We start from the raw sequence: 13,443 nt of genomic DNA, 5'->3' as shown, positions 1-13,443 counted from the left end.
CTCCGGTAGACAGTCCGATGCTGACTGTGGTCCCCGCTCTCTTCAGTGCATTTATCAGGTTCTTCCATGTAGTTCTAGGCTTATTCCTGACCTCTCTCAGAATCATCCTTACCCCACGATGCAAGATCTTGTAAGGACCCCTAAACTGAGTAAGATTGACAGAAATCTTGTCTTTCTCCCATTTTCTAATAATTGCCCCAACAGTTGCTACCTTCTCACCAAGCTGCTTGCCTATTGTCCTCTAGCCCACCCGAGGCTTGTGCAGAGCTACAATTTTGTCCCATGTGCACTTGGACAGCTATTTGGTCTGGGCATGGTGGAGAGGTTAGACTGTGATTGATTTAGTGTATGGACAGGTTTCTTTTATACAAGTAATGAGTTCAAACAGTTGCAATTAATACAGGATATGAGTGCAGAGTAGGATCTTCTTAAAGAAAAAATAAAGGTCTGTGACAGCAGAATTCATGCTGATTGGTTGGTAATCAAATACTTAGTTCATGAAATAAAATGCAAATTAATTATTTACAAATCATACAATGTGATTATTCAGGTTTTTTGAGGGGGGGTTCTGTCTGGCACAGGTGAAGTGCATCTACAATAAAAATTACAGACCTCTCCATCTATGGAGGTGGGAAAGCTAGCAAAATCGGAAGTGTTTTAAATGCTTTAATACCTCACTAATATATATATATATATATATATATATATATATATATAATCTATTTAGAAGATTCTAACATTTTCTTACAAGGGAAAATGGTATGGATTAAACAGATATGATAACAGACACGCTTTTATCCCTCTTAATATATGATGCCAAGAATTAACTTTTGTCAACGGAAGCTGTCACTGGATGAATATCACAAACTGAAAATTGCCTTTTCTCCATTGCTCCTGCGCCAGCTCTTCACGGATGCTAAAGGTGATTACAATGATGACATCATAAAACATCACATGATCAATCCTGCCAAACACTGAGCGTTTTGCCGATGTAGGTGGCACATGCTATTGAGCCCAGTGATTGGTTGCACCAATGACGTGCATTTTTTTGTGTGTTTTCAGCTTTTTTAAACATTGACTAAAATCACTTTGTTGGTTTAGATGCAGAGGAACAACCAGACGATGGTAACAGAGTTCTATCTCTTAGGATTTCAAGTCAGTCAAAATTTAAGAATTTTAATTTTCTGGTTGTTTCTGTTGGTTTATTGTCTGATAATATGTGGAAATCTCCTGATCATCGCCCTGGTGTCCACCAGTAAGAACCTCCACACTCCGATGTACTTCTTCATCTCACAACTGTCTATCAGTCTGCTAGAAATGAGGAAACAAAAGGCGCAAATAGGGTCTTACCCGGCAATAACCGTTTAGAAAGTAAAGATGAAACACTCACCTGATGAAGTTGTGCCAGTCACAACTCCTTGTAAAGCATGTGAGTGTCAGCGTGGTTCCAAGCAGCGGCCCCGTAATGATCGTGCTGAAGGGATATTTTATATATGTATATACATATATGAGAAAAACGGGTTTAAGCCGCGCTAAAGAAACGATATTTCCAAGATGTTAAATTTAAGATCTCTTTTTTATTACAGTTCCAACGCGTTTCAGAGACATAAACCGTCTCCTTCTTCAGGGAAAAGAGAAAATGTACACACAGTATGCAGACCAGTTGGTTATATATGAGTCCATTAAAAGCCACGTTGATCACAGTGACGTCAATGCTCTCATGGTAACAGAATGACTCATGAGCACGTGAAGACTACAACGAAATCGTGTTAGTTTTTTTTTTTTTTTAAAAAAATATATATATATACATGTATACAAGCATCTGACTTTTTAACATCATAAAAATGACTGCAAAATAAAAGATAATGATGAATAAAAGTGTAAAAATAAAAATTATTGAAACTATTTGGTTTTTTTCTAAGCGCGTAAATGTGATGGTAGACATGAAAGACCACTGTTAAATGTGGTACTAGAACCCCAAAGAAGGAGTATTTCCCTGAGTCCTAACTCCAAATAGCTCGTAACTATCCATTACTCTATGGCTGACTGCTTGTTGAAGGGGAAAGAAACAAACAACTATTGAATAACCCCGTAGTAAGGGGTTAAAGGTGTAACAGCATAACGTGCAAATACGCTGTGTATATGGATGTCAAAAACACCAAAACTACAGGTGTTAATGTGTAGTATGAATGTGTCGGTTTGATAAAGAAATGTGCATTTGGAATTTGTGCAAAAATGACTATTTGTGTCAGTAGGGATATCTATTTTTCGTTCTTCACCAGTGATTTTGGGTAGTTTTTCTCTAAAAGACCGTTTTTTAGAGAAAAACTACCCAAAATCACTGGTGAAGAAAGCTTATAAAGCATCTTCAGGTCTCAAACAGTCAGACCTGGTGAAACGAAAAATAGATATCCCCACTTTGCCTGGAGACTGTGGGACTCCTAGGACAATAATCCCAATGAATAGACAAGATCGAGGGTTTAATTTAATCACTACGTATAGTAGTGACAATAGAGCAATAAAAAATGTCCTTTCCAAACATTGGGGGATCTTGCAAAATGATCCTTTTTTTAAATCTATTTTACCCCCCACCCCAGGAATTACTTTTAGGCGGGCCCCCACGATCAAAAGCATCCTGGCTCCCAGCAGATTAAGATCCATAAGGACGCAACCCAAATCTTGTATCGTGGCTGGTTCATATAGATGTGGATCCAAGAAATGTCTTTGTTGCAAAAGCATCCGTCATAATAGAACCTCTTTCTGCTCCTCAAATGGAGATGAATGTTTCAAAATAAAAGACCGCATGTCCTGCCTATCAAATTTCGTCATATATCTTATAGAATGTTCCTGCGGCAAGTTATATGTGGGCAGAACAAGCCAAGCCCTTCACAATAGGCTAAATTCTCATCGCCACAATGTAAGATCTGGCTTTCTCCTACATAGTTTGTCCAGACACTGCACAGTCCAGCACAACAGAAGTCTGGATTTTACGATCACCCCAATTGAGCAGATCAGTCCCCTGATTCATAATAGATCAGAGATGCTTAGTCGCAAGGAGACCTTTTGGATCCACAAATTAAATACTCTAACCCCCTTTGGATTGAATGAAGTTGTAGATCTGTTTTATTAACTGCTAGCCATCAGTTTTTAATGGGCAACAATATCATGAGTTATCCTTTTTAATTGTCACCAATTTTTACATTTTAAATCCATAAATTTTAGTTTATATATCTTTATATTGCTCTTTTCAGTAATGGGCAAATATATTTCCATATATGCATTGATGAATTTCATGTGATGCTCAAGGAGATCAGCATAAATTTCTCCTCACATGAAATTTTTTTACACATTTATATATATTTTTATACACATGATGTCATATGATTATTAAATATTATTATTATTTATGCATAATTATTAGAACTTTAATGAATGTTGGATTTTAATTGAAGTTTTTATCCCAGCGCGTTTCTATGTTATGTGGACTTAGTCTCATTTAAATGGCAGTCCTCACTAATCATCAAATATTAATTATAAATGATTTAATCCCAATATATATATATATTTTTATATTTTTTATACATGAATTTTTATATGGATACATATGTCCTTTTCACATTTTTTACATCTATATATGTATTTTTATATATATTTATATAATTATATATATATATATATTTTCCATATAAACATGTACATTCATTATGTTGTACATGTGTATGTACATTTTTCATCTAAGTGATCTAATTTTCATTCACTTGTTCATATTTTTGTATGTCTGTTTCCTGCACTCAAGATGTTGGTGCGGCATTTGCACCCGAGTTACCTTCACTGTGTTTTTCACGCATGCGCCTCCCCCTTTTTTCCCACGGGTTGAACTCAGTTCACCCTGGTTCTCATTGAAGAACTAGCTTAGTGTCTCTGCGCAGGCACTTTTCTTTCACTATAAGTTCATAGCCTTCGCTTTCTAGGAATCCCTCGGAAGTTTTGTTTTCGATTTATCAGTATCGATATACGCACGTTCTTTCTAAATCATTAGTTTATGATATTCAAATGCACATTCTTTTTATTAAACTGACACAAATAGTCATTTTTGCACAAATTCCAAATGCACATTTCTTTATCAAACCGACACATTCATACTACACATTAACACCTGTAGTTTTGGTGTTTTTGACATCCATATACACAGCGTATTTGCACGTTATGCTGTTACACCTTTAACCCCTTACTACGGGGTTATTCAATAGTTGTTTGTTTCTTTCCCCTTCAACAAGCAGTCAGCCATAGAGTAATGGATAGTTACGAGCTATTTGGAGTTAGGACTCAGGGAAATACTCCTTCTTTGGGGTTCTAGTACCACATTTAACAGTGGTCTTTCATGTCTACCATCACATTTACGCGCTTAGAAAAAAACCAAATAGTTTCAATAATTTTTATTTTTACACTTTTATTCATCATTATCTTTTATTTTGCAGTCATTTTTATGATGTTAAAAAGTCAGATGCTTGTATACATGTATATATATATATTTTTTTAAAAAAAAAAAACTAACACGATTTCGTTGTAGTCTTCACGTGCTCATGAGTCATTCTGTTACCATGAGAGCATTGACGTCACTGTGATCAACGTGGCTTTTAATGGACTCATATATAACCAACTGGTCTGCATACTGTGTGTACATTTTCTCTTTTCCCTGAAGAAGGAGACGGTTTATGTCTCTGAAACGCGTTGGAACTGTAATAAAAAAGAGATCTTAAATTTAACATCTTGGAAATATCGTTTCTTTAGCGCGGCTTAAACCCGTTTTTCTCATATATGTATATACATATATAAAATATCCCTTCAACTGTCTATCAGTGACATCTTATTACCTACAGACATTGTCCCTAACATGCTCCACATTTTAGTAAATACCTTGGGAAAAATTACTTATATTAGTTGTATAATTCAGTTATATATCTTCTGTGCCTCTGTAGTATTCGAATGTCTTCTTCTCACCGTGATGTCTTATGACCGATATGTAGCCATCTGTAATCCCCTCCATTACACCTCAATCATGACAAGAGAACATTGTTTGATATTGTCTATAATCTGTTGGCTGTCAGGATTTTCTATTAATTTGATTTATACCATAACAACAGCAAAGCTCAATTTTTGTGGACCAAACATCATTGATCACTTTTTCTGTGACCTTGTTCCTTTACTAGAACTTGCCTGTTCTGATGCCTTTATTGTTAACTTAGAGATTTATTTACTAAGTATTCCTATCATTATAATTCCAACTGCCATAATTGTAGTATCCTATACCAATATAATGTTAGCAATCTTAAGGATCTCATCCAGCACCGGCAGACATAAAGCCTTCTCCACCTGCAGCTCCCACCTCACCGTGGTCTCCATATTCTACTGGACCATGTTCTGTGTTTACGTTGTTCCAAACAAAGGCCAAATGCGCAACATTAGTAAGATCTTATCACTGCTATATACTGTATTTACTCCTCTGGTCAACCCTATTATATACAGCCTGAGAAATGAAGACATTAAAAAATCCATACAAGAAAAAATGTTACATTGTGTAATCAGACAGATTATTCACAATATTTTATACTGAAAAGAAAAAAACAAATGTCATTGACAGTTATTAATCCAGATAGTTCTTAAAAAGATCCTACTGTATTTAATGTGTTATTTTTTGTGAAGTGGAAATAACCCCTTCATCAGACATTAAAATGTAGCAGGTCTTGTAGGACACTGTGAGGTGTGCTCTGGATTAAACCAGGCATTCAAAGCAGTTTACGTACAATGCCCACTCATTTATTTTGGATTGAAGATGCTACATTTTGAACTTTTGTACACATGGTCTTTGAAGGTTTATTTGTCAAACACATCTATAGTAACTTCAGATATCACTGATATCCACTTTGAAATGAAACAATGCCATCCATTTTGCTGTCTGTATAGCGTTTTAAACACACGTTGTATTTGAATTTCTAAAGAAGATACATTTCCTACAGCACTGACCTTCAAGCTATCTCTGAAGGAACCCTCTATCTATGGCCTTGAAGCTCCCTGCTGAGAGAGTATTTAATGTCCAGTTCTCATAAATAAGGTGTGAGGCACATATCCTATAGTAGAATTAACACACTATGTTAATGAAAGACTTGAAATGTAACCTATAAACATAATAGTTTGTTACTAATATCAAATTATGTAGTAGTTTGAAATATAACCAATCAGTGGTAAGATGCTAATGGAATTACTAAGAGGCTTACGTTTTGTATGTCATCTATTTCCTACATTTAATGCATTAATGGGACGCCCCTGCGGTAACCAGGTGTCACAAAAATAAGGTAACAATTAAGGTAACAGCCCAAGTCCAACATGACTATGCCAGCCACTACACACACACTAGCACACCAGGACATTTACACTCGCTGTACCCAACTGGGAGCCTCACCTAGCCAGATAACAGGGCTGGGCACTGTGAGATAAAAGGCAGCCAACTGGGAGGAAGAGACCAGACCTGGGGTAGGAAAAAGTGACCTGGGAAGTGTTAGTGAGCAGTCAGTCGGCAGTAGGATGGGAAAGAGGAAGGTTGTGAGTTGAGGAGAGGAGTAGTAAGAAAGTTGTCAAGATAGACCAGAGACTCTTGAGACAAATAGAAAGAAGGAAAGACACTGCAAATACCTGAGTTGTAAGAAAAGCCACTCAGAGGAGAAAAGTAGCTGCAGAGCGAGAAAGCAATCCCCAAGGCTAGAGGGACCATGTGGGGTGGACATCCAGGGCTCACAGCAGTTAGCATGCAGGGGTGCAGATCCCCAGAACAGACACAGACTTCAAGCCCTCTTTTAACTCTTCCAGGTGGGTGGGTTTCCAGGACTCATCTGCCACCCTTTAACATCCGAGGAATCAGTAGCAAAGTGGCAACCGGGACATATTCCCTTAAATAGTCCAAGCTGCCTGTGGCAGGACCCAGACACCAGGAGGACCTCCAGTGGAGGAATGCACTGGTGGAGATTGGCACCAGGTTGGCAGGCACAGCCATCAGGACAAGGGTGCACCTGGAATCCAGTACATCTCAGGGCATCAAACCAGTGAGTAAACATCATCAAACTGCTCTCCTTGTTTGGACTGCTTCATTAGCGCGCCTTCACGTTAACCCTTCACCTTCCCCTGCGGAAAAGCCCTGCTCGCGGATGACCCCACCTTCCACGCTGCCCCCATCCATCACCCCCAGTGGGAACCTGCGGCGGTGGCCCTATCATCCCTGGCCGCAAAACATGAGTGGCGTAGTCAGACTTTTATTTTCTTTTTCATCTTCATTTAAAACCTGTCCGACGGTGCCCCCGGGTCCAGGACCACTCAAGACATGGACCGCCCGGATCCGAGCAGCTCGGCTGTCCTGGGGCGCAACATTTACATCCCCTAATAAACAAGGAATCTTTTCATCCTTTAAACTCTGCTGGTGTGTGGCCTTATTCCCTGCGTCAATGACATTCATCTATGAGGTTGATCGCTATCTGACGCTGGTCCATATAGTTCTTGTGACATCAATAACATCTACTAGAATCTTTGTGAAATCAAATAAATACAGTAACCAATTATATCTTGGCTTTACGCAAACTTGCACCAATACTCTGATACTTACTGGTAGGTTGCTTGTTACAATAATTTACAATTTCTTCTCTTTTTATTTATGATTGGATATTTTGTATTTAGGAAACAGACATTAATACTAGTATTGCAGATTATTCCTTTTCATACATACACTATAGCACAAACACATTGTGCACTACATACAGATTTTGTTGTCATTAACATGTATCTACATTTTCTTTCTCAGGAAAAAGACAATTTCAGATTTCTTTAGTGTAAATGTTTAAATCTGTACATGCAAAGAGTTTATATGTTCTCCCATATTTGTGTAAGTTTCCTCTGGATTCTCTAGTTTCCTTTAACACTCCAAAGACATGACTGATAGGGAATTTAAATTGTGAGTCCCATGGGGACAGTGGTGTTAAGGGCCAAAGAATATGATGACACTGTTTACGTAAACTATAAAAATATATACTTGTGTTGTTGTTAAAAAAGAGCATTTCAGAGATCTGTTGGAATCAGTAAAAAGTCATTTCCCATGAAGAAGTGGCTAAGATTCCTCAAGAACACTGCCAGAAGCTGACGTCTGACTATGAATCATATCTGCATAGTATTAAGGTTCATATTAAGGAGATTGGAATTCAGGGGTTAAAAATTTGCAAATGGATGGGAAGAGGACAAGTCAAGTAAGTATTATCCAAGTGTCACGGTTTCACCCCCCTGACCACATGGCTAGGGGGCGGAGCCTATATCCCGGGCCTCTCTTTCAGATCGAGGAAGCTTTTTATAGTGTCATTCCCAATGAATAAGCCCCAGCTATAAGCTTAGCGCTGCTCTGCCTGTGATTGCTTGTCCCTATAAGTGTTGATCCTGCCCCTTTCCTCCTGAGCCTTCGCCCTCTGTCTGTGTCCATTCCCCGTTTTCACCTCCATTACTCCCTCTAGCTCTGATTGTTTTTTACCTCTTCCTACCTCCCCCTCTTGGTATTGACCTCGGCTTGACCCCGACCTCGCTTCTGCTCGTTTTTTTGGTCTTCGTCCAGTGTATGTATGTCTGGAACACCAATGGTGTGAACAGGGTGCAAGACTCAAAAATATACAACTAAACAATAGGATAAAGAGTTGCACACCAGTCACAATGTATAGGGGAATAATGAAAAGCATAACTGCTATATGAATACTAGACTGAAAAATACAATGGACTATCTGAAATAAGTGAAAAACATGAAAATGGTATCTGCATAACTGCTATGAAAAATAGAAATGAGAGATATTTAGCCATTGTATTGATCAATGCAAAGGAGCCCCAAAACCAAACGCCAAGGTAATCTCTATTTTTGGGGTCCCTAACCTATGTGTAACCTCACCTGCAGTTAAAAAACTTGCTCTGTATGGGAAGCAAGGGACCAAGCTATATATGTGTGAAATAAGAGACATGGCTATGGGTGGGGCAGGGTTCTCAGACAAAAAGTGAAAACTAACTAAAGAATGTATGTCTGGAACACCAATGGTGTGAACAGGGTGCAAGACTCAAAAATATACAACTAAACAATAGGATAAAGAGTTGCACACCAGTCACAATGTATAGGGGAATAATGACAAGCATAACTGCTATATGAATACTAGACTGAAAAATACAATGGACTATCTGAAATAAGTGAAAAACATGAAAATGGTATCTGCATAACTGCTATGAAAAATAGAAATGAGAGATATTTAGCCATTGTATTGATCAATGCAAAGGAGCCCCAAAACCAAACGCCAAGGTAATCTCTATTTTTGGGGTCCCTAACCTATGTGTAACCTCACCTGCAGTTAAAAAACTTGCTCTGTATGGGAAGCAAGGGACCAAGCTATATATGTGTGAAATAAGAGACATGGCTATGGGTGGGGCAGGGTTCTCAGACAAAAAGTGCAAACTAACTAAAGAATGTATGTCTGGAACACCAATGGTGTGAACAGGGTGCAAGACTCAAAAATATACAACTAAACAATAGGATAAAGAGTTGCACACCAGTCACAATGTATAGGGGAATAATGAAAAGCATAACTGCTATATGAATACTAGACTGAAAAATACAATGGACTATCTGAAATAAGTGAAAAACATGAAAATGGTATCTGCATAACTGCTATGAAAAATAGAAATGAGAGATATTTAGCCATTGTATTGATCAATGCAAAGGAGCCCCAAAACCAAACGCCAAAAGCAGTTATGCTTTTCATTATTCCCCTATACATTGTGACTGGTGTGCAACTCTTTATCCTATTGTTTAGTTGTATATTTTTGAGTCTTGCACCCTGTTCACACCATTGGTGTTCCAGACATACATTCTTTAGTTAGTTTGCACTTTTTGTCTGAGAACCCTGCCCCACCCATAGCCATGTCTCTTATTTCACACATATATAGCTTGGTCCCTTGCTTCCCATACAGAGCAAGTTTTTTAACTGCAGGTGAGGTTACACATAGGTTAGGGACCCCAAAAATAGAGATTACCTTGGCGTTTGGTTTTGGGGCTCCTTTGCATTGATCAATACAATGGCTAAATATCTCTCATTTCTATTTTTCATAGCAGTTATGCAGATACCATTTTCATGTTTTTCACTTATTTCAGATAGTCCATTGTATTTTTCAGTCTAGTATTCATATAGCAGTTATGCTTTTCATTATTCCCCTATACATTGTGACTGGTGTGCAACTCTTTATCCTATTGTTTAGTTGTATATTTTTGAGTCTTGCACCCTGTTCACACCATTGGTGTTCCAGACATACATTCTTTAGTTAGTTTGCACTTTTTGTCTGAGAACCCTGCCCCACCCATAGCCATGTCTCTTATTTCACACATATATAGCTTGGTCCCTTGCTTCCCATACAGAGCAAGTTTTTTAACTGCAGGTGAGGTTACACATAGGTTAGGGACCCCAAAAATAGAGATTACCTTGGCGTTTGGTTTTGGGGCTCCTTTGCATTGATCAATACAATGGCTAAATATCTCTCATTTCTATTTTTCATAGCAGTTATGCAGATACCATTTTCATGTTTTTCACTTATTTCAGATAGTCCATTGTATTTTTCAGTCTAGTATTCATATAGCAGTTATGCTTTTCATTATTCCCCTATACATTGTGACTGGTGTGCAACTCTTTATCCTATTGTTTAGTTGTATATTTTTGAGTCTTGCACCCTGTTCACACCATTGGTGTTCCAGACATACATTCTTTAGTTAGTTTGCACTTTTTGTCTGAGAACCCTGCCCCACCCATAGCCATGTCTCTTATTTCACACATATATAGCTTGGTCCCTTGCTTCCCATACAGAGCAAGTTTTTTAACTGCAGGTGAGGTTACACATAGGTTAGGGACCCCAAAAATAGAGATTACCTTGGCGTTTGGTTTTGGGGCTCCTTTGCATTGATCAATACAATGGCTAAATATCTCTCATTTCTATTTTTCATAGCAGTTATGCAGATACCATTTTCATGTTTTTCACTTATTTCAGATAGTCCATTGTATTTTTCAGTCTAGTATTCATATAGCAGTTATGCTTTTCATTATTCCCCTATACATTGTGACTGGTGTGCAACTCTTTATCCTATTGTTTAGTTGTATATTTTTGAGTCTTGCACCCTGTTCACACCATTGGTGTTCCAGACGTACATTCTTTAGTTAGTTTGCACTTTTTGTCTGAGAACCCTGCCCCACCCATAGCCATGTCTCTTATTTCACACATATATAGCTTGGTCCCTTGCTTCCCATACAGAGCAAGTTTTTTAACTGCAGGTGAGGTTACACATAGGTTAGGGACCCCAAAAATAGAGATTACCTTGGCGTTTGGTTTTGGGGCTCCTTTGCATTGATCAATACAATGGCTAAATATCTCTCATTTCTATTTTTCATAGCAGTTATGCAGATACCATTTTCATGTTTTTCACTTATTTCAGATAGTCCATTGTATTTTTCAGTCTAGTATTCATATAGCAGTTATGCTTTTCATTATTCCCCTATACATTGTGACTGGTGTGCAACTCTTTATCCTATTGTTTCGTCCAGTGTATGACCGGGCCTGTCCGACCATCCTCGCACGCCTCGCGGCATCTGCTTTCCGCCTCGTGCAGAAAGTTACTGCACGAAGCACACACGGCGTATCTTCCTCCTCACTGACTCAACACTGTTTAGCTTCTGTCCTGCAGGGCTCCAGTGTCCCCTAGTGGCAGCCTGACACCAAGTAGTTCATTAGGTCTATGCATTTCACAGTGTAAACTCATTCATCATGACAGAAACTACAAATATACTGTAGGAAATTTCTGTCCTGATTAAGAAGAATTTTAACACTTCAAAATACATAGACCTAATTGGATTATACTTACCTGACTTGTCCTCTTCACATGGCTCCGCAGATTGTTAATCCTTGAATTCCTGTCTCCTGATCTTATTTATCTGAGGGACTGCAAAAGCCCTGATATTAAGTAACTATCTGTGATTGTGGGCCCACAACCCCTACCAGGTGAGCACCCTTCAGTACCACTAGTATTATACAGTTAAAGCGCCATTGCACTTATTTCCTTCTTTAGCTCATTCCTAAGGTTGAAGGTAAACTAACCGTAAGTTTATTAAGTCCAACCCATAGCCTAACATGTTGATCAAGAGGAAGGCAAAAACCCCATGGGGCAGACAGTAAGCTCCACATTAGAGGAAAATCTCCTTCACGACTCCACATACGGCATCCAGACCAGTTTCCTGGGTCAACGACCAATCACAGAATCTAGTGCACACACCTAATAATATTATATTTTTCAAAGCCTCTGCTGAATTTTTGTAGTACCATGTTTCCCGGAAAATAACCCAGGGTATTTGGACCTTTGATTACATCATATCACATGAGTGTGAAGTCATCAAAGGTCCTCGGAATACATCTGCTAGAACCCCTAATGGAGGGGGGAACCGAAGAAATTGTGAAGTTTGACTCCCCATAATCCTGTCTTTGACTATAACTAGGGATTATTATTGGAGTAGGGTTTATATTTTAAGCACACTCCAATAATCCTGTAAAATTTTGCGACTGCTTATTTTTGGGAAAGGTCTTATTTTTGGTAAATTAGCCATTACAACATCATTTGGCAGAGTTTCACAGTCTCACTGCTCTTACAGTAAAGAATCTGCAACTGTGATTATGATGAAACTGTTTTTCCTCTAGAATTAGAGGATGCCTCTTTGTTCCAATCGCAGGCCTAAGGGCAGCTTTGCACGTTGCGACATCGCACGTGTGATGTCGGTGGGGTCAAATCGAAAGTGATGCACATCCGGCGTCACTTTCGACATCGTACTGTGTAAATTCTAGATGATACGATGAACGAGCGCAAAAACGTCGTTATCGTATCATCGTTGCATTCACCGACATTTCCATAATGCCGGTGCCGCGACAGGTACGATGTTGTTCCTCGTTCCTGCGGCAGCACACATCGAGAAGCCAGGAACATCTCCTTACCTGCCGCCGGTGGCTATACGGAAGGAAAGAGGTGGGCGGGATGTTTACATCCTGCTCATCTCCGCCCCTCCACCGCTATTGGCCGCCTGCCGTGTGATGTCGCTATGACGCCGCACGACCCGCCCCCTTAGGAAGGAGGCAGGTCGCCGGCCAGGTGAGTGCATGTGAAGCTGGCATAGCGATAATTTTTGCTACGCCAGCTTTCACAAGATATTGTACCTGCGACGGGGGCGGGGACTATCGCGTGCACATCGTAGCATCGGCTGGCGATGTCGCAACGTGCAAAGCCCGCCTAAGTGTAGAAAGATCATTCGGGGGAGCTCTGTGCTGTCCCCTAATATATTTGTACATTGTAATATG

The 13,443-nt window shown here is 39.1% G+C and overlaps 1 protein-coding gene across 1 annotated transcript; it reads left to right on the top strand.

Moving 5' to 3' along the window:
* Positions 1-1,101: 1,101 nt before the first annotated feature.
* On the top strand, positions 1,102-5,614 carry LOC142302950 (olfactory receptor 10A7-like). Its single transcript, XM_075344053.1, has 2 exons — positions 1,102-1,310; positions 4,861-5,614. Exons 1-2 carry the CDS (start codon positions 1,102-1,104, stop codon positions 5,612-5,614), a joined length of 963 nt encoding a protein of 320 aa, XP_075200168.1.
* Positions 5,615-13,443: the final 7,829 nt, after the last annotated feature.

Source organism: Anomaloglossus baeobatrachus, chromosome 4 (assembly GCF_048569485.1).
Source record: "Anomaloglossus baeobatrachus isolate aAnoBae1 chromosome 4, aAnoBae1.hap1, whole genome shotgun sequence".
In the NCBI taxonomy this organism is placed as follows: Eukaryota; Metazoa; Chordata; class Amphibia; order Anura; family Aromobatidae; genus Anomaloglossus; species Anomaloglossus baeobatrachus.
Note: the sequence above shows the minus strand (reverse complement) of the source record. Positions and strands in the feature narration are given on the sequence as shown.

Bases quoted from the DNA above. Each gene is read 5' to 3' on its own strand.
- LOC142302950 (XM_075344053.1), top strand. From the start codon at position 1,102: ATGCAGAGGAACAACCAGACGATGGTAACAGAGTTCTATCTCTTAGGA. The intron at 1,311-4,860 runs GCTAGAAATGAG...ACTGTCTATCAG, and splicing joins TCACAACTGTCTATCAGTCT to TGACATCTTATTACCTACAG.